The 27,141-nt window shown below is 41.4% G+C and overlaps 1 protein-coding gene across 1 annotated transcript in view; it reads left to right on the plus strand.

Annotated features, from left to right (window-relative positions):
• Nucleotides 1–27,141, plus strand: part of stpg2 (sperm-tail PG-rich repeat containing 2) — a 290,142-nt gene that overhangs the window by 23,292 nt on the left and 239,709 nt on the right. The window contains exons 7-10 of the mRNA XM_007902544.2: nucleotides 8,878–8,985; nucleotides 12,159–12,318; nucleotides 16,943–17,106; nucleotides 25,601–25,696. Of these exons, the coding sequence (XP_007900735.1) occupies nucleotides 8,878–8,985; nucleotides 12,159–12,318; nucleotides 16,943–17,106; nucleotides 25,601–25,696 (528 nt within the window). The remainder of the gene's footprint in view (nucleotides 1–8,877; nucleotides 8,986–12,158; nucleotides 12,319–16,942; nucleotides 17,107–25,600; nucleotides 25,697–27,141) is intronic.

Raw genomic sequence — 27,141 nt, forward strand, 5'->3', positions numbered from 1 at the left:
GCTTCTTTAAACTCAGCACCTGCAGCGTATATCATTTTCTTCCCAGTCGAGTTTTGTTTACTCACAGAAATTGCACATTTGTTAATAATAATAATTCTTAAATTTGGTATCGCACCTTTCGCATCAGGAGGATGTCCCAAACGGCTTCCACATAAGGCGTAGTGACTGTGAATGCTGCGAATGCTCTGGTGGGACATTTGCTGAGTTTGCGATTTGTAGTTGAGAGATGGCAATTGACTGTGAGTACGTACGGTAACAGCAAGCCTTTTCTTTAGTTTATAGATTGTGTTGGCATGTGCGGCGAATGGAATCAGTTGTGAGGTGGAACAAATTGGAGCATCTGGCAATAATTAGTTGAGATGTGAAACATTTGTATAATTAAGCCGTGATTAGAATTATGCAGAAAATAATGAAATAACACTGGAAATAGGCTTCTATAATCTCCCAATTACTAATCTCTCAGGTTTGCCATGTAAGATTTACATTGGTTCGATGTGGGTGATAGTTTGGGCTCCATTTATATTTGTTCTGAAGACCCTCAGCCTTGCAACTAGACTGACTCATGTTATGCAGAATCCATTTTGCTCACCTCACTGTGTCACAGCCCTCCGCAGATTTATGGTTAAAGTGATCCTTTGCTATTGGCGGGCTAGTTGTTGCGCTCATTGATAGTGCGTTGTAACCAGGGTCAGTTGTTTGTTCTTTGTCATATTACGGCGATCATAAAAAGCATGACAGGAAACTACAAACGCTGAAGTCTCACATGTGTTACTTTGCTCGTTTTTTGGCATTTGTATTTGAAAGTTTCCCAGTGTTCCTGTGAATCCTCTGCCATCATAATAAGAGTTCCATACTGTGAACAGCCAGAGTCAACCATAATCTGGGCATAAGGTACGCTGGATTGCCTCGATGATCAGTCATGAGCCTGGCTCCTTAATGAACATTGCTCCCCTACTTCCGCCACCACGGGAAACTCGGTGAACTTTTCTCCCTTTCAACAATAATTCACTAAGGCGATGTCCCGAATGCGAGAGCTTTTACTTAGGTAACCAGCGGCCGGAGATAAACCTCTTTGTAAAATCTCACAGACTTGTTTTGATCTAATTCCAGATAAAATTGTCCAGAATTAGGCAACGCCTGGGAGAGATTGCGCACTTCATTCCCAATCAGGACAATTTCTACGTGTTGAGTGGGATGCATGAATCTCTCGGTTTGGTTTGGATACTCTTAAGCCTGGTGACAAGTTACCATTTGCGTCACCCGGTTGACCCACCAAAAGAAACAACGTCCGCGTTTGACGTAGGTGGAGGTTACTCATTTCGTACGCGAGGGAGGAAGACTTAGTAATACATCTACAACTTCTACAGATGCAGAATCACTGAACTTCACATTAAAATCCTTTGGAAAATCTCGACAACGAGATAGCTAAGGAGCTATCTCAAATGAGAGGCTTATTATTCTTCTGATGCCACTTCAGTACGAAGCAAATCTCAAGGAATGGGTTCAGTGTCGAGCTAAGCGAAGGTAATTTATCATTGATGAGAATTCTAGCCTGTTACAAGCTTTGCTGTCGGTCGAGTTAGGTAACGCTTAATTCTCGGTTGTGGAACCTTACGCTGAGAGCTGGTGCAGACACAGTTGGCCGAATGACCTCTTTTGTGCCGTAAGTTACCGTGATTCTAATGGATCGATTTTTTGGGGATCAGCCGGGTGTCTGACGCGCACGGAAACCCAGCACCACGTTTGAGAGTGTCCAAACCAAACCGTGGATTCCATGCATCCCGCCTACACATGGAATTTCCAGAGACAGATTGTTGGAATGGAATTTGCTCGCTCGCTCGACGCAGGGAAGCATTCCTGCTCACCTAATACCGGAAAGTATGAGGCGAGAGCCGAGGCTAGGCTCATCACATAAGTGAAAACGGATGAACCCACCGTACTTTGGTACAGTTGGCTTCTGCAGGGCTTTCTTTTTTTCACCGTGTCGATGTGACCCGCATAGAATTCTGGGGAGTTGGGGGGGTAGTCGAATCAGTTTCTGCGGACATGACAGGACTTGAGTAGCGTGAGATTTCCCGCGATTTTTCTCAAGTGCTCTGCTAGTGGTACCCATTCTGTACAAAGATTATGGAATAGCAAGGGTGTTAGACAGTTGGATCATATCACAAAGAACTGTGGTTACTGTCAGCTCCCCAGGTCTGAGACTTATCTTTTTTGCCATGTTTATAAGAGGCTTTACCGTGCTGGGAGCGTGGAGGATCTATTGCTAACGATCTAAGCTGGACTATTACAAATGACTATTAGAGTGAAGTAACTGGCATTTGTCAGCAATGGAAAATGATAACCTGGATAGTTGAGTTGTTCCTCTGTGACTAATAACAGAATAATGTCATGGGCGCTGCTTTCGAGTTCATCCTGTGTTCATCAATCAGTCAAAAGTGGCAGAGAGTGACCATTAGTTCGTTTCATTATCGCCCTGCAGCCTGCCAGTGCAGGGCATTCCTCCATCTGTCTTCATTAGAAGTTGCTAGCTGCTAGTGACTAACAGATGGGTCATTATTGGCAGCGCTGCCCTCTAGGTCTGGCTGGAAAACTGGCAAAGTTGTCCTTCTTCGAACATCTCACACAGAGCAAGCAGAGCGCTGAGAGTTTGCCTCAGGCAAGTTGTGCCAATATCACTCCTATAAACAATAGCAAATATTACACTTAACGACTATATCGATTGATTACCTCCACCGAGGATTCTTCAGATAGTTTTTTTTTTAAAAGCAGCTTAATTTCCAGCTATTTCTAACAGCCTGTTTATAAAAAAAACGTGCATTTACTTAAAAACTTGCTATCCAGAAACATTGTCATGACAACCGTAATATATACTCCCTCGCAAATCTTTTCACAGATGACTGCTTTGGTAGCTGAAATGTCTTTGCTGGTTTTGAAATAATTTAGTTTGTTTTAAACAAAAAGGAAAAAGTAATCCATATCCCAGTGCACTAAAAACACAAATAAAATACAACAACAGTACAACTTGACTTTAAATACTCTTGTATTTCTCTGCAGCATGACCCCTTGGTCTTGGTAGGTGATCACACGTGTTGTGGCTTTTAAAGGAAAGACTAAGCATTTGAGGCATAGGGATGCATAGACATGAAAGAATGGGAAAAAATTCCCCTTATCCTCTCTCCCCAGCCCAGTTTCCACGTAGCCTTACACATCTTTTAAGCGCCGTGATTGCTCCAGGAATGAAAGGTTGTGAGACCCGGCTGCTGAAAACGAGGACCTTCTCCGAAAACACTTGCTTAGTTTTTCAGTATCCCTTTGTACCGTCTCATTTAGCCATCAACCAAGAAATATATATGATTGTAGTTCAGCTTGATCTCGCTCTCGTCCAACCAGGGCTATCCATTCCCACTGGATATTGAGCAAAATCATCAAACCGTACACGTTTATGGGACAGATGAAGGCCATTCGGCCCATCGTGTCTGCGCTGGCTCTTCTCGGAGCAATCTCTTCAGTCCCATTTACTTGCCCTTTCTCCATACCTCTATAGTTTACTCTTTTTTTTTCAGGTTTCAAGCTACCTTTTGAAAGCGAATCTGGATTCTGTCTCAACCACTGCTAAACATTCAAATAAATTCTACTCACCTCCCCATTTACTCATTTGCTAATTATTTTGAATTGATGCCCACTAGTTACTGACTCACTGACCAGTGGAAGTAATTTCTCCCTATTGACTCTATCAAAACCCTCAACCTTCTTTGTTCCAATGGAAGAAATGCCCATTTGTCCAGTCTCCGATGTTAGGCTAAACCACTTATCCTCAGTATCAGCCTCATAAAATCCTAAGTTATGAACTCACAAGTTACTCATTACAAGGAATCCACTCTTATATAGATTTATATAAAAAGTACAGCATGAAAACAGCATCAACCAACTAGTGTTTGCTCCATATGAGTCTCTATTCTTATTAAACCTCCCTATTCTATTTATTTCTGAAATGTTTCAATAATTTGTAAGCGTTTGCCTTTTCCATGACTTCCGTAAATGTCTTAGTCAACCCACACTGACTTTACCTTTCTTTTACTTCATTCTCCTTCATTCCCGCCCCACGCATGATTTAATTCAGACTTAAAATGCTTGCTAAACATGTGTCTACTTAGTAAGTTTGCTGCCATGGGTTGAATAGCGTTTTCTCTTGCCGTGCTCGCTTGCGTTCTTTCTTAAAGAGAGGACAAAAGATCTTCGTGCAAGTTTTGAACACTTCCTACAATGGTCATAACCTTGGCGCTTCATCATAATAGAATGGAACATAATAGGGTAGTGCAGTGTGTCCGAAATAGCACTCTGGCAAACACATCCTTTTCGCAAAAGAGCATTTTCTCCTCGTACAACGTGCAAAGTTGCGAGACCTTGGCTTGGACACTTTGCTTGCACTTAGACCAAGCTTTTGGTCACCTTTTCCCTCCTCACCCCATTCGGTTCCCACCCCTAACTTGGGTGCCCAGCCAGCTCTGCAAAAATACTTTAAGATGTCGTCCCAGCATCAAAGGCGCTACATAAATGCATATTGTATTATATTTCATCAGAGTTTGCGGTTCCAAATAAGATTCAGGGGAATCCCTGGTGAAAGCATGGGTTTATGCTGTGGGAGCTATTGCTGTCATCCATAAAATGGTTACATGTCACAGAGCTATTGTGAGTTGAGACTAACAATTTCAGGTTGAAGCACAACATCGGTTTATTGATCCAATTTCCCATAAGTTTCATTTGATTATTTAAGAAACCCTGAATCATTTTAGTCAACGGAAAGGTATCTAATTCCTTCCAAACCCCTGGATTGATTAAACAAATTGATCTGAAAGAAGGATCTGAAATGCCTAGTTAAATTTCCAAAATAATTCAGAGAGAGATAGCCGCTCGTGTGCTTGAAAAGGCAGCGGAGTGCAAACTTCGTTGGTGTGTGAAATGATCGCTTGTATTTGTGTTGCCCCTTGCTGCGTAGGAACCCTCACTGAGATACCATACTGACGTGTGGTGCTGACTGGAAGCAAATAATAATAATAATAATTGTTGCATTTGATATAGCGCCTTATCACGTCTTCGAGACGTCTCAAAGCGCTTCACAGAATATAAGGTAAAGTAAAGTGAATTGACTGTATATTTTGTGGGGGCGAAATATAGGTCAGACACTGGGCCAATGTCAGTGAAACCAATCCCATTTCCTTCATGTTTTGTGGTGGTTTTCAATGATTTTGGGTTGAGCTGTTGATTGAAACATGACGGGGTAATATAAATACAAGTTGCTTTTGTTGATAGAAGCAGTCGAAAGCCTCATTTTTCTTCCACACGTAATAAATATGTTTTTGATATGGCATTCTATTTCTTGGTACACAAAAAAAACTCTAGGTCTATTAATTTTACTGCTGATCCTCAGTGGATGTATTATTTTATTTGTTCGGTAAACAATGCAGTTGTTGTGACGATTTGAGGCCAAGGTTGGAGGACAGAGCAAACAAGGTCTCCAATATTGCGCTAGATCAGATAACCATTCCTGCACACCAACAAGGCTTGTGCAATACGCTTTATAAAGGTTGTGATTGCGTTTATATTTTTTTTAAAGGAAAAAAAAATCACATTTGTATTTGCTTGTTCCAGATATCAGTTCAAAAGGTTCAAAAACTTCTGTCGGCCTGTGAAGCACGCAGATGCTCTCCGCCCCAATCCACCTTGGCCCCTCTTTGTCCGTCTTCAGATCCCACCTGAAGACTTTTGTCCTCAACCGTTCCTGTGGTCGTCTCCCTTTTCTCCCCAACTCCTCATCAGACTGTGCCATTGTTAAGCGCTCCGAGACGTCACACGGCAGTGAAGAGTGCTCTATAAATACAGGCTGTTGTTGTTGTTTATCAAGTCCCAGAATGTGTAAATGTCATCAACATTGAAATGAGTCAGAAGATTGTGGGTTCGAGCCTTACTTTGAGTGTTGAGAACTCTTAGTCTAGGCCAGGGATTCTTAATCTTTATCACAGAGAGCTTCCCTAAGCTAAGAAAAAACTCAATTCTTCCTCCGCATAATTTACTGAGGCACCACAAAGAACTGAAGATCCTATCAGTCCTTTGCAAGAATAAAATGCAATAAAGTAGAAGTATCAAAAGTACTGATTCTGTTTCGGAAAGCACCTTTCTTCTTATCTCACTGTCCTGTCCTCTCCCTCCCTGCTTGCACTCCGATTGGTGACCTGATTCAGACTGGGGGGGTACCATGGATCTCCACCCCTGTCAATCAGTCTGGATGTCTCTCTCTCTCCCCTCCCTTCCCCGCGGTGTGGCTTTGCTGGGACGCAGGGGCCATCACGCGAGACCCGGGGGACTATTGGAAGGTATTCAACTAGCACCTCCCCTGGCACACGCCTCTGGAACCTCTGGTCTAAGATGACACTCCAGTAGAGTATTGGTGGAAGCACTGCATTGCCAGAAGTGCCATCCTTTGGATCAGTGCCCTTCTTCAACTGAGCATTGAAGTTTCCCGCACCAGGCTCCGTGACCCTATCGCACCCACCCTCACCCGGTTCCACTGGCTCCCCGTCCCCCAGAGGATCGAGTTCGAAACCCTCGTCCAAAATCCTTCAAAGCCCTCCATGGCCTTGCTCCTTCCTTCCTGTATAAATGTAATTTGTCGTTGCTGTTCTTCTATGAGACTATTTCAAACGGAAGAAAAAAGGGAAAGGAATTTTTCCTGCTGTCGTAACCAATGAATTCTCCCTCCCATAACTGGATGTGGGACCTTGCCGGTGAAATTGCTACCACATTTGCGTACAAATACTTCAGCACCAAATCTCGGCGTGGATTTCGACAAAGTAAGATGTAATAATAAGGCAACAAGGCGTTCTATTTTTCTGCCGGGCCCTTTGTTGTCGAAGTACGGACTTGTGCTCGTTATTGTAACGTTTTGCTTCTGTTCTTCAAGCCAGTGGCGCTCTTGCCATTAGCTCCGTGACATGCATCATTGGTAACGCTGCGAGCCAACCCTTATGAACCGGACAGTCTGTGGATTTATTGCGGCTCTTCTGAATCGCGTTGTTTTCCACAAGGGATACCCTGGGCCGTGCTCCGCTGTCAGTGATTTTGACCGACGACTCCGAAGAGCCATATGTCAAGAAGACCCTACTTGTCTCTCGTGTTCTCAGGGAGTCCATATGTGTTTTCATTGTGCAGGGAATCTGTGCTCAGCTATAAGCCCCGTGAGGTCAATTGTTGACATTCAATGGTACCCCGAAGAATGTCATGCCTCACTTATCATCATTGATTGTACTCTGGACAACCCGAATGCGGTGATGCCATATGTAGCCTAATAGCACTGCCTTGACCCCGGTGACATATACTATGTCACACCAGGGACTGGTGCTTATCTACACATCAACTCCGCGGCCCGTCAGTCTAAATGACTCCCGGTTTCTAATCTCAGTGCTCATTGCAACATATCTTTTTGGCAGCTCTTCTAACCTCCCTGACATGACTTTCATTACTATTAATGTTTACTCTCCTGTTTCCGAGTCGTGTACTCCTGTTTCTTTTTCCTGCGCCATCCATCTTTAGCTTTGTCACAGTATTATTTTAAAGTTTTTTTTACATATATAGATGTACATCAGCAGGGACCACAGCTGGTAGGTTGGAGCTGACTTTGAAGCAGGCCCTTTCAGATGTCCTCCCAGTGTGACAGGCACTGTATAAATGTAAACTGTCTAAATTGTATTGTATGCAACACCGATGCAGAAACCTGGTAGTTCTAGGAATGCAGTAACTGCTATATTGACTTGTTAGTATTGCAAAGCGATTAAGTACTTGTCAGCAAATTAATAACCATTATTAATCAGTACCCGTCAGCGCAAACTTTCCTCAAATCCGGGCGAGGCTTCAGTAACAAGTGTCCAATGTGCTAAGGCACCTTATCATGTCAAACTGTTTCACATAATGGAATAATTTGAAAGTAAATGCCTGTAGTTACATAAGCAAACATGGCAGCACATCTGTGGCAACAACATGCCACAGACAGTAATGAGATGAATGGCCAATTAAGGTGTATTATTTTCGTGCATGAGGAATAGTGCCGGGAGATTTTTAATATCCATGCACCAACACAGGTAGATGAGACTGGTGTAACGTCTAAACCAAAGGAAGGAACCAATGCCACGCACTATTTCCTCCCCTCTCCTTCCATATATATTGGCCTTTTGGAGACATGTAATAATTCGATAATATCTTGGAAACATGGGTGATAAGACAAGGAGATGGAAATTCCTCGTGTTGATTCCTCAAATTTAGCTTTGACAGTTAAAGATATATGGATTGCATGAATATCATTATGTTCTTCAAATCTTGTTGTCTGGGATGAAGAAACAACTCTGAAGGTGGGAATTGCAAAACGACAAACATTTACGTAACGTCCCTCAAACGTGATAACCTCTCAGAGCTGAACTTTCATTCACAGAGCCCAAGTGATGGGATTGGGCTCAGGAGAGGGGAGAGTAGGGAGGAGGGGAAGTGATTGTAGCTGTGATCGAATTTTAAGGGAGTACTCAATAATAATAATAATAATAATCCTTACATTTGATATAGCGCCTTATCTTCGAGAAGTCTCAAAGGGCTTCACAGAATACACTGTAAAGCAAATCGACTGTGTATTTTGTGGGCAATTGCGCACAGCAGCGTCCCCACAAACAGTCGTGTGTTGAGTGACCAAACATTTTTTAAAAGGAGTTTTGGATAAGGTATTTTATGGATGGCGGAGCTAGGGAGATCACGAGGAGAGAGAGAAAAAAAACATCCAAAGCTTGTAGATGTGATGCCGGTTTTTAATTTTGTGTCTCGTCGATATTATTATAGGATTTTCCAGGACCTGGGAAATATGAAATAAGACGTCAGTTTGATGATAGCACATGCCCGCCCTGTGGAATTGTTTGTGGTCAACCTCCGTTCCTCTCACAAACCAAGGTAAGGAAAATGTGGTCTTCGTTCCCTGTGCTCTTTCAATTCCAGCTCTGTTGCCCGAGGGCAATGTTGGTGTGTTTTACAATTGTTTATTTGATGCGTTTAACTGATATCTGATATAAATAACACCATTGCGTAAGTGAAACAGTGGTAGAAATGCTACTGGTTATCTTTTATCTACGGGATGTTTACATCAGTCAAGGCATTTCTGACAAGTTTACTGCGGTTATGTTTAAGCATGAAATGAGCTTTGTAAAAATATACAAATGCTTTCAGCAGATTAACTGCTGTTTTCCTTCACACAGCTTTTGTCAACAGTGCTATTGTAAGTACTCTTACTATAGATTTGCGTGCTATCTAGCGGAGTATGGGTGTCTGTCTGTCCATGTACAGTACGCAGGCTTGGTTATAATGGAACGGTGTGATACGCTTCATAGGGAAATCTTATCCTTAGCAGCAGTGTTGCTCGATTTCCATTCCATCACTGCACTGAAACATGCCACTGAAGTTTAATGTGGAGAAATGCAAAGCGATGTATTTTGGGAGGAAGAATGAGGAGAAGCAATATAAGCCGATGGTACAATCTTAAAGGGGGTGAAGGAACAGAGAGACCTGGGGATTCATATAAGTAAATCTTTGAAGATGGCAGGACAGGTAGTTAAAGCTGTTAAAAAGCATACGGGATACTGGGCTTTATAAATAGGGGCATAGAATACAAGTCAGGAAGTTATGATGAACCTTTATATAAAACACCGGTTAGGCCTCAGCGAGAGACTGTGTTCAGTTCTGGGCACCGGACTTTAGGAATGATGTCAAGGCATTGGAGAGTTTGCAAAGGAGATTTATCAGGATGAAGGACTTCAGTTATGAAGGTCAGATGTAAAACAGATGGCACTTAATGCTAAGGTACAGACTAGAATCAGCCTCTCAAAATCCTCTAGTTTTTATGAAATCAATGTCAGTTACGTTTGAAGCTTAGATTTTCATTATGACTTAAGAAAGACTTAGTCCCATTGATAAACTTCCAAAGAATATTTAAAGAAAAGCTCCAAACTGGAAATGTTTATTATCAAGTAAAGGTCTACAAGAGAGATTGATTTATTATTACAGCAACGGAGAACATAATGTAAACCTCAGAAGAGAAATTCTCGCTCATGTGAGACCTATGGATCACACACTAAACATTTAATTCCTCAAAGGTTCATAAATAGTGCCCGATGTCTCTGAAACTTATTTAGCAAACCCTTTATATTGCTGCCTTGGTGCCCTACACAGACAGTTCCCACCCCATGGCCCTGTAACACAGGATTATTACAGTATGTGAAGTATTTGATCACTATTCACTGCAATTTCTTACTTTACTCCTACGTCAGTGTAAATGATTCACACTGAACTAGAACTGCCATCTTCATTCTAGAGTGACGAATGCAACGATTTAAAGGAAGTTAAAATATCAAGTGTTTCGACCACAAATTGCCTTTGTGGCTGGATCAGCATGATTTGTTTTTTTTTAATGAAAGCCCAGCCTATTTTTCTTTTTTTGCTTGAGATCTATGAGAGTTTCCCTCATCCTCTCTTCCAGACTGGTATTTTTCAGACATACTTAATGATATTCTTTATAAAAATGGATATGGTTTACTGGTGCAATCTGCGCCATTTGTCGAATCCGTAGATGTATAACCTATGAATTAATACTAGAAAAGCTTTACATGTGTCTTTTTGATGTAAATCATCGGCCTCTGAAATTGCCACTCACTTGCACGAAATAGAACATATCTCACAGCCGATAAGAGTTCCAGCAGCGCTTTACTGATACTTTTAAAAAAAACACACTCTATTGTTCAGATCCTGAGGGTGTTATGCTTTTGTCATGATGTTGTTGCTGCTGACTGCGGTTCCCCGTTAATACCCTTCTTTTTTTTTACTTTCGTGAATTCTTTGCTTCTTGAAATGAGGATTGTTCACACTGGAACGTGGAAAACTTTCTCATTGCACAGCCCCCCCCCCCCCCCCCTCCGTGTGAAACACTGTCTGATTGCACGACTGGATGCAGAATGAAGCAGCTTGACTATTCTTAATAAGGCCTTCCGCCTCTGAACAGCATCTCCTACAAGATGTGCAGTTACTGCACTTGGTAGTATATCCTAATGGAGTATTCTGAGATGTCCTCCCTACGTGAAAGGCGCTACATCAAATACAGGATTACTGTTTGTTGTTTTATCAAGCTCTCTGTGCGGCTACCTCATGCGAAGGGCCCTATATAAATGCAAGTTGTTGTTTATTGTTTACTGCAAATGGGCCTTTATGTTTCTCAGCCTCGTGTTCTGTCAGCCATCTCATCCGAGGGCAGATTTTATTAACGCTGAGGTGGGTATCAAAGTTCACGATGCAGAAAAATGTTTGTTTTCTTTTCAACCAAAATCCCACTTGAAATGTAAGTTGTTGTTGAGGTTAGGCTCACGTGGGTGAAAACCAACACATCCATAGGATGAATTGCATCTGCAGAGAGTCTAAGCAGATTTGAATTGCATTGACAGACTGTCATATTGAGGGAATTAATCAACACTTGAGGGCAATCAATGATCGAAACTGGTTACCTAGAAGGACTAGGACACGAGACTCATTTAAGTGACAGCTTGATGCTGCAATAGGAGGATGGCAGGACAGGTATTCTGGAAGCATAATGGTCTTAAGGATCTACCTTATCCGAATCGTTCTTTTGACCATTTCAACATGTCTTTGAATGTGCTCTGGAACGTGTTGTTCTGATACTTGACTGCTTAAGTTTTATTTCTCTTGCATTAATGGTCAATTCTGAATTTCAATCATGTGAAGTTCCGTATCTGAAGGGTATTGACGTTACACAGATTTGAGTGAAATCAAGCCTCTGCTTGGAAATATTTGTATACTTATAGGTTATATTACTGGTGGTGTGCAATCCTCTGTATAGTCACCACTTCATATTGGGCTTCTAACAATGCAATTATTCCTCAGACTTTACCAAATTCCCCTTCCCCCACCCCGCCCCCCCGGTCACACACACACACACCACACACACACCTCATTCATACATCATTTATTTTGAAGCATGTACGTTTTTGTGTGGTTCTGGAAGCTACTTAACACTCTGCGAGTCCGCAACTTGTATTAAACCAACCTTCCATCTGTTTCACCAGAGATTTGAAGCTGTAAAATCGATTACTCCAGCGCCTGGCGCATACAATGATCCACGCACGGCTCTGCAGAGCTTGAAGAGGCTATCGGGAAAACAAAACAGTCCGTTCGGCCTGACTGCAGCTCGGTTCGTACCGGACTTCAGGAGCATGAGTGAACCGGGTTTGTAATTCATATAAGAAAATACTCAAATCACGTTCTCGGAAAGGCGATCGGATCTGTTCCTCTATTACTGATAATAACCGGTTAAATCTGACACGAGATGCGATAAATCTGTGAAAGGGTCTGATTAAAATTGGGAGTCGGATGCCACAGGACGAATGGGATATTGGGCTATATTTCCAAAGCAGTTGAGTTCAGATCCGCAGAAGTCACTCAACCTGGTCTGGTCAGGCCCTATAGACAATGCAGTGAAGAGTCATGAGGTTGATGGTCAGGGTTGAAGTAATGAGCTATGATAACACCAATAGAAAAGTGTGGAAATGTTTTGGAAAAATTGCGGGGACATTTGAAAATTTTGTGGAAAATTGCACCGAAAGCTTTTCTGAAAAATGGTGGGGATTTGATTGGTGCCATTGAGGTCCACCTTACTGCCAACCTACATTTTTTTACACTTTATTGATCAAAACTAAACGTGAGGAAAAATACGTATTAGATTGTTGCTGAAAGAAATATTAATTGCTTCTTTAACAAAACACTGGGTGGCCCAATTTTCTTTTGGGTGGGGGGGGGGGGGGGGGGGGGAGGAGGGGCTCTGTGGGGAGAGGAACACGAGCGAGGCTGCATGAGCTCACCGACTCTTGCCTTTCAAGGCCTGATACCACACACAGATACAGAGACAGAGACCCAGAGAGAGACACACGCATAGACACAGAGAGAGAGAGAGACACGCGCACACACACAGACGCAAAGAGAGGCGCATATCCACAGACGTGGGCAGGTTTTGGGAGTTTATCACATGGGTTTATTGTTTGGGTTACTGTTGTATTTTTAATGATGGAGAAGGCAGATTGTCTTTAATGTTGCTTCACTGCTAGAAACACAGACTGTTTTACATTTCTCTCTCCACATTATATCGCATCGAGGGAATCAAACCCAGGTCCTCTCGCTTGCGAGGCGAGTGCTCTAATCACTGAGCTCCAGGACTCCACAATAAAGCATCTTATCACATTGAAAATGCCTCAAATGGCTTCACAGAGTATCCTTCAGTGTATTTGTAAGTGACTGTTACCGTCAGTTTGCAAGCAGCAACGTTTCAGTCATGGAACAAGTTTGGAAAATTTTTGGCCTGGTCACCAGGAGAAACCTCCTTCTCTTTTCGAACAGTGCCGTTGGATCTTTGTTGGATTTTAAGGCACAGCAAACAGTGGAATTAACCACTCTGTTGAAGCCTGGGACAAAAAAGGGGTGGCCAGAAAAGAGAAACTTATAGTAATAATAATAATAATCCTTGCATTTGATATAGCGCTTTTCACGTCGGGAGGATGTCCCAAAGCGCTTCACAGAACACACTGTAAAGTGAATTGACTGTATATTTGTGGGCGAACGTGGCAGCCAATTGCGCACAGCAATGTCCCACAAACAGTCGTGGATTGAAAATGACCAATTTATGATTGTTTTTGGTTTTGGAGGGATTATTATTAGGCTCTGTGTGGAGTAAGGAAACTTGCCCAAGGTTTCGCCCTCTGCCTGGAATTGAACTCAGGTCTCTCGCTCGCAAAGCGAGTGCTCTAACCACTGAGCTACAGGACTCCGAACTTGTTCTCTTTCACCAAAATATAAAGTCGGGAACCCGAGAACAGAGGAACCTGATAAAGAGCCTAATAGCTCATTTACTTACTAAGGCAAAACAATGCACAATTCGGGGTTGCTTAGGCTATCATGCTCGCGTAAAGCGCTCTGAGATGCCGTCAGGCGTGAAGGGCGCTATATAAATCCAAGTTGTTGTTGACGTACAGCATGTCACTATGGTGACCATATCAAATTTCACAGGCAGCAGATGAACTTCTCTTGCTTCTCATGCTTGGGAACACTAACGATGGCGGGTATAGAATCTCTTCTAGTCATGTTCTTGTATCATCGAAGTCTGTTCTTCTTTCTACTACTTCCTTGGACGTTCAAGTAAAGTGTCTTGAGTGGCAGAACCTCGGGTGGCTGGTCTGCTTTCCTGGAGAAGCGAGAAACATGCTCTCTCTCTCTCACTAACTCGAACTGACAACTGCCCGAGTTTGGCTCAACTATCCTTTTTTTTTTAAAACAATGTTTTTTTTTACATTAGGCTGATACATGCAGGTCTGCAAATGTTTGCCTTCCTGAGGGTTGTTTAATCAGACCGGCTTTGGGGCCTCAGGCTGACTCTGACCAATACATTAACAAGCCACAGAACAAGTTCACTTCTCTCTTAGCCAATTTAACTCTTTATGATACAAAGCAAAATATACTGGCATTTCCTGAATACATTTTATTTCGGAGTTATACCAGCTCCCTGTAACATCCGTCAAGCTCAGATAGAGATTCTGCAACTCAGCTCAATTCAATTAGCGTTGTAGTTCTTCTACAGGTCAGTTTGACAGTCGCTATGAAGCATAAGCATACCAAACGTAACTAAAACCATAATATAAACACCAATTCACTTCTCATCACAATACCCGGAATGTATCTACGACCCATGTTTAGTTTTTGGCTAGGGACAATATGGCGTTGCTTTGATACTTGAAGTATATCTAGGACATTAGCTTCCAACCCGTAATGTTTCAAAGTCTCTGGGGTGTCTCTTAAATTGGGGTTGGAAGGCTATGCCCACGTAGTAAATCGTTTATCAAATTTAGCTTTAGTTTTTACTGGCTTCAGCTGTATTCTCCATTTTACGAGCTGTGTTTTCTGCAGTGAATATTGTTCATTTCATTTATTGGCCCCTATCCTGAAGTCACAAGCCTCTGTGTTTAGGTGGATGCAATCCCACCCTGCCGGCATTCAGGTAGTTAGTTACACTTGACTTGACCGTGTGTGCCTTAAAACGTCAATTGCCATAAGGTTAAGATAACAATTTCTTTGGCAACTGTTGTTTTAACCTTATCTGTTAAATCGGGTGCTGTAGGTAAAGAATATACCTGTATCATTTTACAATATTAGTATTATTTATGTCCTACACTGTTATCTTTTCTTTGTAATATATAATCCAGGGTCCTATCTGCCTGTTCAAGTGGACTTTAAAGAGCCCGTGGGACTGTACAAAAGAGTTTTACCTGGTGTCCTGGCCAAAAATCCCTCAGATAGAATTAATCATTCACTTCATGGCCGTCTGTGGAACATTGCCCAAGTTAACCCCCGCAAAACACACTCAGTCACTGCACTTTACAGTGAATCCTGTACTGCACTATGAGATGTTGTCCTGATATGAAAGGTGCTCTATCAAATGTAAGAAGGAATATGAGGGGTGAAAGTGCAAATAAGAGACCGATTGATGTAGGTGATTATTATTCTGGTGATGCTTTGTGACTTTTGAAGTGACATAGTTCCGTTTGGTTCCTTGCCGAGCTCAGGTTGTGGAGGTAGTCCAGTGGTCAGTAACGTTACACATTATTGTCTTTGCTGCAGAAATCCCATTCTAAGCACATTTTGTCAAGAGACGGCAACATTTTCGACGGGTGTAATTTTACACCACAGACGTTCTGCTACAAGAATCGTTCAGTTTAGCAAAGAGGAACGTTAAGATGTCAGCGGAGCTTGATGGCAGGATTGGTCGTTATGTTGACTGTTTAAAAATGGATGGTCTTCGGGTCCATTGTTCAGGGCAACAGATCCCAAATGAAGATATAAAGGTCGAGGTGTCATGTGCATTTAAAAATATATATTTTTTTCTTCAAGAAACTCCCTGGTCTTTTTCAGTCTTGTTTCTGACAAGGAAATCAATAACATCGCTGATGGGAAATGCACTGAAAAAAAAACCCGGTTTCCACTTTGTACGGTGGTGAATAGCCCCCCGTTGGTTAACCTTTAAAACAATATTAAATAAAACGGTTCTCTCTGGCTACGGGAAAAAAAAACAGTGGCATCTAAATTGCGCAGTTTTCTAATGGGAGTGATTAATAACACTGAGTCCCAAGTAAATTCTCCTTCTGGTGACAGTGTGCCAGGCCTAGGCACGCACATATCCTATTTGAGCTTAGTTTCTGAGGGTCGATGTGACTTACTTGCGCTCGCCATCTTAGTTCTATTTGTGATTCACTGCTAATGATTTAAGCTATGATTCCCCCTCACTTCGGACTCCACAGCCCCAACTAGCAATGTTCCAATGGTGCCTCAGCTGCTTTACGAACCTGTGAACACGGTGGAGCTCGTATTAACGTGGACGCTGGCATTATATGGGGGAGTTTCAGTTCGGGAAGTCAGAGCAATGATTGCGGAGGGATGTGGCTCAGTTGGTAAGCAGTCTTGCCTCTGATTCAGAAGGTTGTAGGTTCAAACCCCAAGTCTGGACTTGGAACCCATAATGGTCTAGATTTGCCCCTCCCGATTCAGTCGGCATTGTTGGACGTGTCCTACCTTTCGATGAGGCGTGAAGCCAAGGTCCCAGGTGGATATAAAAATCCCATGGCGCTACTCAAAAAGAGAAGGGAGTTCATCCACGGCATTTTATTGCAGCATATCCTGCGAAGTGCTTCGAGATGTCTCGGTGAGGTGATGAGGCGCTGTATGAAATGCAAGGTTTATTATTGTTGTTCGCAGTAGTATTATTACGTGGACCGTCGGCTGAGATATGCTGTCACCGTTTGTGATTCGGCAGGTCCGGCATCTTACAACATCTCCCATTACAGTCTTGCTCGCAGCGCCCTGAAGAAGGCTTTCGAATTTAGCTCGATAAGAGGAGGATTCGGATCATCAGCTCCACGGATGCATTCCTTGTTGACCAAGCAGGATTTGGTGATACCCGGCCCAGCACATTACCAGGTACGTCATTAGAGCAACACTGAGCGATAACTAGCACTGTACCATTTACACTCTACAGCAATTCTTCCTCATTATGTCCAGAATCTTCCTATTCGACCATGCCAACGGTAAGCTCCTTCTCCTCCTCCTCCTCCTCCTCCTCCTCCTCCCACCGGCTTGGAGTTGTGCTCTGGGACCCTATCCTGCGTGAGAGGCGCTATATAGAATGCAAGTTGTTGTCGTTATTCTACCCGACTGCAACCGAATAGCCTGCTGAGGATCACTGTCACAGCTCACACCCGAGTTATGACCATCAGGGAAAGATTCGGGAGGACACTCGTTGAATGGTAACCTATTAGGATGAAAATTAGAGTCCGAAACACAGATTGTCCAGCGCCTTGGGACGCCCTCCCGACGTGAAAGGCGCTATACAAATGTAACGATGGTCCTGAATACAGATCGATACTGTACTTTTTAGGGGAGATTCTGCACACAAAGAAAACACAAAGTACAATAAAAGCATGGGGTAAGCTGTCTTGACAGAAATTTGCTGATTTTACACTATTGGTTTGACAAAAAAAAGGAAACGTGAGACAAGAAAAATGCCTGTTAAAAAGAAACTTCAGCGATTCAGTATAAAGAACAGTTTGTGGTTGTAAAGGAATCAATTAAGCGACAGATGTGAGATGGTACTTTAACAGACAATTAATGGGGTGCAATTGACTGGCGGTTGATCTATGGTAGACTTTACAGGAAAAGTGATCAATGAAGAAAAAGTAGACTGCAGTCAAAGGAAGTAATGGCTGAACATGCCCTTCAAAAGTTCCAGAGGATGTAATGTAACTGCCGTGGATCAGTGCCCACATTAAATATAAGGCACTTCAGACTAATGTACTTTTTATGGAAATAAAATTATAATTCGCTCTTTAAATGTCTTAATGCTACATAATGGAGACTGTAATTGGACATCATAATATTGACATATGTGGTCAAATGGTTGAAAGCGGGATGATTATTAAGCCTATTATGGAATGACAGGAGTGTGCCTAAAAGTAACTACCGTATTTGCTCCATGATTTCCTAACCCTTAGCCTTTATGCGAAGGCTTCTATTTAGTGCGAGTGAAAGGCTAGCTGAACATTGATTTATAATGGAAGATGTTAAGGGTTCAGTCTATTAAAACAGAGATATCATTTTGATCACTTACACAGAATGCATAACAATGCCAAATGTTGGACGCGTAAGTAATTGCCTTCGTGGGCAAACTTAGACAAATTAAGGAACTAACACTCCGAGTTCTTTTCTTTCATGCAGTAATTAAGATGACAAATATTACATGCACATGATTAACCCGTGCTGAGTTGATATTCCTACGAGCAGTGCCTTTTCACGCCAAAGGCATACCATGGTCCGATTTATCTTTTTCCACTGCACATCGCTTTAAATCCGGCCGTTAAGCAAACAGGAATGGCAGAACTCTGAAAGTTGGTCTTTTTTTTTAAATGTAATTAAAGAGCTGGCTGCACTTATTACCGTTTAAAACAAGGTCCTGAGGTGGTTCAGTACAGCTCTTAATAATTGGAGAAAACCGTCTTCCTAACTAAGACTGAACATTTGAATGTTCCCCAAAATTCTGCACAATCTTACATTTTATTTGAATGTTAAATTGTCTTCAGGCTGAGACCATGAGAATATTTAGCCTCCGAATTCTATGAGCGTTTAAACTTTTCTTTGAAGAAGAAGTTTGAAGACCCAAACTTACAATGTATGCAGACATTGTAAGCTTGGGTCTTGATAGATAATTTGGTTAAAAGCAGGTTGTCGCTTGGAATTAAACTCAATTGCTTTTTTTTCCAATTTTCCAATTTTAGCCGACATATTAATTCCGTACAACGGCTTGCACTTACAGAGCGCGTTTCACGTCAGATGAGCATCTCAAACTAGTTCACTAAATGGGAATAATCATAAATTAAGTGTCGTGTTCTGCCTGGCAGCGACACAATCGGAAAAAGAAACAGTGGGCCAAAAAATGATTTTGATAAGTAACGGGGGAAAAAAAAAATCACAATAGGGGTTCTTAGGGAACTTTAAAGTTGTAAGTAGCTGCACTTTGCACGTGCCCTAGCTTTTATTTTAATATTATTTTAATATCGTTTAATATCCTTTCTGTCAGAATTTGTAAAAAAAAAACTTGTGATGATAGAAAAACAGCCCCTTTATTTTTTACTATGTCCCAGATTTATTTCCCAGCAGTAGTTTTGTGTTTGCCATTTGTGCCGTTTTGTGTTTGTTCGGTTGCGCTGCAGCATAGCCAGAAATAGTTAACCAATGGAAGACCTTTCCTTAAATTGAAACGGCCATTAAGATGTAATTGTTTTGAATTGAAGAGCCCTTAAAGTTCACATTGATTTTCTTGCTCGCGGTAATATATTTCTGCAACACAGCCAAGGTTTGCTTTGTTTGCCATAGAGAAAGCTCGTAACAAATAGCTGTTTGTCTCAGAATTAAACATTACAGATCACATTTAAAGGTTACAGGGAACAAAATTGAAAGCAACCAGAGGAAGTAGGTTGCTAATCACTGGATAAGATTAAAATCCACTCAGTAGCATTTACTCGAAAGCTGTCTTTCAAACCAATGTTGACATCTGTGTATAGTGGCAGATCCCCAAAACATCTGTAAAACAGAGCGACGGCAAAAATAAAACTACAGTATGAGAAAAAGACTTCACAAACGTGTTGAAACCAACAGTACCAAATAGTCTGATTAAAAATCAATTTCCAAAAGAATATATTCATTGATGGGGGGGGGGAGGGGGGGTCCAGTTGCATTAGACATGTGTAAACACGTGTATAAAGAGGGAATTTAAACACATGTATAAAGATTGTGATTTATAATCCTCATCGTTTTTTCTCTCGTCTGTTGCAACGGCTATTGAAGGATGAATTGGGCATCAAATTGCTCGATCAATGAATACAGTTATAATCTCCCGGCAAATTGGCGCTACAAGGGGTTGACAACATTAAGGCACTAATCAGAAAAAAAAAGCAGTCGGGGAAGGACCAAATAGCCTTGTAGATTTACAACAACTGTACAGCACGGAAAGCAGCCATTCAGCGCAACCTTTCAGCGCAGGTGTTTATACTCTCCATGAGTCTCCAGCCACTCCTTACACCCTCCCGTATCCTTCTATTCCCTTCTCCCTCCCTCATGTGCTTATCTAGCTTCCTCTTAAATATATCTACACCATCTGATTCAACCACTGCTTCGGGCAGTGAGTTCCATATTCTCACTACCCTCTGTGTGAAGTAGTTCCTCTTAAATTCTCCGTCAGATCCTCCAGTCGCTATCTTATATTTGTGCCCCCAGGTTATGGATTTCCCCAACAAGCAGGAATAGCCTATTCATGTTGACCCTATCGAACTCTTCTTTAATGAAAAAAGGCCTAACCTAACTTGTCTAAGGTGAGAGCAATAAGCTGACAGCTCTGGCAATATCCGAGTCAATCTGGCATCATCCAATAGTGTGAGGCTAATGAATTACCACTGTAAACAGAGAGGGGATTTAAAGGGGATGTGGGTGAGTGTTGGTATTGAGTTTCGCAAGCGCTCTGAGACACCATCCGGGTTGAGAAATGCTTTAAATCAATGCAAGTTGTTGTTGTTGTAGTTTATCTCTGGTTATGAAAAGGGTTGAACTGACAATGATTGCCCAAGCGCCTTGGGACGTCCTCCCAATGTGAAAGGCACTATACAGATGTGATTTGTTGTTATTGTTGGCTTATTTGGTTGCACTCTCACACCTGGACAAATCATTCGTGAGGCTGCAATTGGAGTGCTGCGTTCAGTTTATCTCATTTTAGGAAACGTGTTCAGGCCTTAAAGAAGCTGCATAGGAGATTTATTTAAAAAATTATACCAGGAATGGGGAGAGATTGGAGAAGTTGGGTCTATTTTTACTATTTGCTCACACCTGCAACTGCGCGTTCATTTAAGAAACAAAACACTTCCATTTATATAGCGACTTATCACTGTGAAACAGCTAAGAGCACTTCACAGATAATTGCTGTCAAGTGCAGCGATTGTTTATTTGTAGGCAAACAAGGCAGCCATATACAGCTTCGAGCTACTGCAAACAGAGAATAGGTCAATGAACAATCAATCTAGATTATTATCAACCACAACACTGAGAGAATGTTGCCCTGCGTTCCTTAACATTAAACTGAGGAAAGGTAGATCAGACCTCAACTAAATGCAAGTTCAAATATATAAGACAATGCAGTGCTTGCCCGGTGCTACAATGAGGAGTCAGCCGAGACTGAGTTCAAATCTCAACGTAGACATTAATCCTATAGCCTTCAGGCCCAGACGTGAGAGTGCTAAAAATGGAGCCAAACTGATGTCTGCCTCCATCCCCATGAACGACATCAACCACGGAACAGTTGTGTTCTAATTCAGTAATTTTTATTGCACCTTACCGCTATTTTATCACAAACTGTAATTATTTTAATTGGTGTAATTTGCAGATGGAAATATTGTGCACGATTAAGATTAGACGGATGATTCATCATTTTAGTAGGTTGATGTTTGTCTCAAATGAGATGGTTAATGCTGATATAGATGATTTTGTGCATGAACCATGTCTCAACCAATTAACTACTTGAATTCGATGCCATTGAGATAATTATATATAAATATAAATATGAATATCATGTGTACGTATATGGGTATGTGTGTCTGTTCCTTGGCTCACAGAGACATCACACCAAACACAGAGCTCTATATCAGTGCAAATAACCTTGATTTTTCATAGCCTGTTTTGATTCGGAAATAGTGACAATGCTAATAACACTATATTTTCAAAAGACTCTGTAAAGCCCTTTGAGATTTCTTTTTAATGTGAATGTCGCGAAGGTTGTCGTCAAAGTTGCACCACTCTGGGAAGAGACCACATTTGTGTCACAAACTCGGATCGTGTTAAAATAACCCTTACTTGGTTAGCCTCAGAAGCAGAGGAAAATTGGAAGATTTACGTGTTTCACTTGTTCCCAGAATCGATTTTAATTGTCTTTATTGCTGTTTTCAAGGCTTTTTTAACCCCTTAACTAATTGCTACTTTTAGTGTTGACAGGAAATGTGGAACCTCTATTTTTAACGCATGAAACGTATGTGCTGCTGAAACTCCAATTCGTACAGAGGAACGTAGGAACAGGAGTAGTCCATTCAGCCACTAGATCCCGTTCCGCCATTCTATAAGATCATGGCTAATCTGTACCTCAACCAATTAACCACCCTTGCCCCAATTCTTATTCCTGTGTTATCCTGAACGAGAGGAGACAAATGCTTCAGTTATCCCTGAAAGTGACACTGATGCATTTCAATGCAGCAGCATAGAGAGTAAGGAAGTGAACGAGTAAATTAATAGTGGCAAAATCATTCATAGGAATGTCAGTGCATTCTGATAGGGATAACTGTGTACATGATGAAAGCGTGTTTATTGACTGAGGTGAAGAAGGGAAAATATTATGATTATAGATCATTCACTGATGGTTTTCAGTCAACATAAAATTCTTTATCGATAGAAACAAATTGAAAACCAGTGTGCGACTGGAGAACATCTGACTATAAGTAAATGTTTTTTCTGCCCGTCTGTGGATGACCGTAGCCTGATATTGTGTGGAGTTTTCTCCTAAAAGACCATTTGGTCTGAAAGCACAAGGCACTGTGGAACATCCTTAAATTCAGCTTTTAGTTGGAATCCCACGTTCCAAAGTTCAACAGCAAGAAGAAATTACATTAGTATAGCGATCCTTCTCAATGGGAGGACATCCGTTAGTAAAAGCAACCAACTTCCAAATAAAGTTTAAATAGAAGAATTTTCTGCGATTCTGCATATGTCAAAATCATCTCACAGGCCAATACTAAATGGAAGTCTGGGCCTAGATTTGAAATACTCTGTGTAATTTTAGGGACCTCGCTTTCAACGGGATATTGAAGCATCTGAGAGAGTGTTGGAAAGCCCAGGATTTATTGAAACTATTTCACGTAAACTGCGAGAGCTTAACTTGGAGGCCAGGTTCAAATGTATTAATCTTCAGGTAAATTCGATTATATACCCCCCTACAGAGCAGTGAACAGGCAATTCCTCGTAAAAAAGCACTCGATGCTGTTCCGATCGACTCCTGGGGAAACAAAAATTGGTTGGTTGGAAATGGCACAGGTCCCTATATAATTCCAGAGGACTGACTGTTTCTAGTGCATGCATGCACACGATGAAGTATGTGAGGAACAAAGGTGTATGTTTGTTTATATATATATGCATAATGCGTATATTAGTGTGTACTGGGAGAATTATCTGAAATAAAAACAGAAGTCGCTGGGAACACGCAGCAGGTCAAGCAGCATCTATGGAGAGAGGAAAGTGAGTTAATGTTTCAGGTCGACGACCCTTTGTCAGAATTGCAGATTATCTATTGGGCAGGTCACCATTTTTTAGTTAATAAGTACGGATGAAGTTACTTGATTTCCTTTCTCTCGGTAGATTAAATGGATGGAGAAAACTGGACATGGGCTGAGAATTTAGGGCTCAATAGGCCAAATGGCCTGTTCTCGCTTTATTTAATGCTCTCAGGAACAAAACAGGGAAGGAACATTTAATAGTGTAGAAGCCTCTCGCTGGATTTATGTTATGGTGTTTGTCATTGAAAACAGTACTACACAAGTGGGACGCTGTTTAGACGTGGAGAATGTTTCCTTGTAGAGTAACTGACGTGGAGGACATGATGCCATTTCTATAGCAATAAACTCAATTGCACAAATAAGAAGTCCATTTGGATCAGGTTGGAAATGCTGCCTTGCATTTAGATTATTTCCTTTTGGTCGAAAATGAAGTCAAATGATTTGGTTATTTCTCAAACAATCTATTTTTCATAAATGCCAGAAATTAAGTAATGCAATTTCGTAGAGCTTGTTTCATTATAATGCAGGAAATTATATCATCAACATTTGTACTCGGCAAGCTTTCCTGTTATTTTGTGAAGCCCTAAATAATCCTTGGGGACTGATTACATGGAACATTTTATCACTATGTACTTTGCTCCTGATTTTTAAATCAGGTCAGCAATAATAAATCTGGCATTTCAGATTACCTGAATCTCCATCCTAAACAGAAGAATCATTGGTGTAACAAGCACCTTAAATATATTCCATAATACATTTAATGACATATCATCTTTGTTGTAGTAGAAATACTTAAAGCATATTTAAATATATTGTAAATAAAATATTGTATGCAAACACCATGTATTGTGGCATATATCTATATATTAGATTAATTCTGGAAACCGAATTGTAGAGTTTATAACAAAAAATAATCCCACTATGTCCTATGCATGGATTTCTTTAGACCCCTTCCTTATTTATTTAAAAGTGCATAAAATTACATGGTCAAAGTGTCGCCTCCACGTTTCAATCTGAATGTATTAATTTAATATTGAGTTAATTCTGGAACTCATACCAATACAATCAGTCTCCAGGATCAGTCTGCAATCGGGGATCGTTCATTCTGCACAGCTCAGCAAGAAGGTTTTGAAATTGCACTTAAAAAGACTGAAACATGCGGTTCATAATATGAAGGGAAATGCACTAAAAGTGAATGCGGCAGTTGCTCCATTCCCCCTCTCTGTAGCCCAATGCTGATAAGTATTGAGGTGTATGCTGTAGAACCATATAAATTTTTATATGGTTATTTCGCTCATCGTGTCTGCGCCGGCTCCTTTAAGAGCAATCCTTTCAGTCCCATATACCTGCCTTTTCCTTAAACCCCTGTCACTCACTCCCTTTATCTTAAAATGCTCCAAGACGCTACCTGATAGAAGAACGCTCTGCAAATGAACACCAGAACATAAGAAATGCTAGACGAAAAAAGAACAAGGTCCATTTAGTTCGCCTTCCACCTGCCTGGCGATCGCCCGCACATATGGACCAAACTCCCTATGTGCTGTATCCCATCATGTTATTTCCCAAAAGAAAGCTATCTGATCTGTGTTTGAAGGAATCAACATTTCCTGCTTCAACCGTCTCCCAAGAGACGTTGTTATCTAGTTCCCTTTTGGAAGCTGAAATGCGTTCTGCCTCAATCAACACTCCTGGCCGGAGTATGTGGGAAAAAATAATCTCCTGTCCTCCCCGTTTGCTCGTTCACTATCTATCTAAAATTGATGCCCTCTCGTCACTGACTCACTGACCAAGTATTCTGGTTTCCACTTCGAGATCCTGCCTCTGAGTTTCCTCCCAGTCTGTTAAGAGGAAGACAGCTAGTTAACCTAACTTTGTCCAGCAATCAATGTGCCAGCAGTGGCATTCATTATCATTTGCATTCTTACAAGCTAGGAGGAAAATGCTTGATAACTGTGACACGCACCTCTAAATTATACATCGAAGGCAGAATTTTACTATTCACTGAATCGGGGGGTTTCAGAAGTCTTCTAAACTTTTTTTTTAATTACTTTGTGCAGGTTAAGGACAAAAAGGAGGAGGCTTTCAAATCCCGTCACTCTTCGTCCTTTGCATCGGTGTCCGATAGACTGCCTCTTCATAACAAACAACTCTTGGTAAGACATCTTGATGACAGTGTTGTTGCCCTTGCCCATACAGGAGTAGCACTTGAAGGACTTTCAGCTTAAACTGGTTTCATACTCTGCTTTGAAACCGTGGGACTCAATACTTTCATTCAAAAACTGGCTCTCGCGGAGTTGTGCTCAGGATTTTCAGCACATTCCTGCAAAACAGTCCGTGACTCCAGTCTATGGTTCCCTACCAAACTAAAGGTCAATATGAGTTTGCACCTGTGCTTTGTGCCTTCCAAGTACTGGGAATCAAAACCTATGTATACCCAGCAGTGGAGTGGGAATCCCAATTTTATACTCTCTGCTCTATATCACTCTACACAGAACACGTCTGTGGATAAAACAACCTTGACTTGGAGATCTGTGTACCGTGCGGCTTCACATATGCTCTGAGCACAAAGGTCGGGTGTTAGTGTGTTTTTTTTTAACGCTAGGAAACACCGGGTTTATTCCGTGTGGTGCAAATGGAAGCACCTTGTTTATAGAGGTGTTGGGACAGAGGCTCCAGGACATTTCACACGGGCTCAACCTCCATTTACACGGCGATGTGCCACCAAACGAACAGTATAGAAGCTGCGTTGCTCGGATTAGCTGGTTGTAGTAAAAAAAAAGTATAAAGATCCAAGGTGGGATTTGTAACTCCTTAACCTCTGTGTTGGTATGTTATGCTGGAAAAATAAGTGCGATCTCTGAATCTGTATACTATATTAAAAAAAAAATCGAGTCTCCAGACTCTTAAGGGGGGAAAGAAGAAAATGAAATCTTTTGTGACAAAAATATTTATGTTACAAGTGCCTTCCGCACAACTGAGTAAAAAATGCTTCAGGATATATGGCAAAACTACTGGCAGGTAATTTACAGGAATGCACACATTTTTGAAAATCAAATCTGGTGCCTCCTTAATGATCACCAGCTCGCTATCTATATACCTCGCATGATTGATTTGGTTTTAACTTGATAAATAACTTCATTTTATTTAAAGCATCCAGTCGTCTACTTACAAACACAAACTGAAAGCATGACAACAGATTGGAATCAAGGCTACATGTTTTCTAGCAATCTTATATATAATTTACTGATTTGAAATACCCAAGATGGATCAGAATTCCTCAGCTTACTGGTGGTGTACTTTTATGTTCTTTTTCATCTATAGCTTTGTGAGATTGCTACTTCTATTAGTGATGTAGTCAGTTGATGCGAATGGATTGGACTGGATGTTCGCTCACGTTCAGTCTTGCTTCCTGCTCTGTCAGAATGTCAGCACTTATTCCTCATACGCTTGAATAATAGCAACAATATTCCTTGCATTTGATACAGCGCCTCATTACGTTTTCGAGACGTCTCACAGCACTTCACAGAATATACTGTAAAGTGAATTGACTGTATATTTTGTGGGCAAAATTGTGTCCCACAAACAGTCGTGGATTGAA

This window comes from Callorhinchus milii, unplaced genomic scaffold (genome assembly GCF_018977255.1).
Source record: "Callorhinchus milii isolate IMCB2004 unplaced genomic scaffold, IMCB_Cmil_1.0 Scaffold1, whole genome shotgun sequence".
Classification (NCBI taxonomy): domain Eukaryota; kingdom Metazoa; phylum Chordata; class Chondrichthyes; order Chimaeriformes; family Callorhinchidae; genus Callorhinchus; species Callorhinchus milii.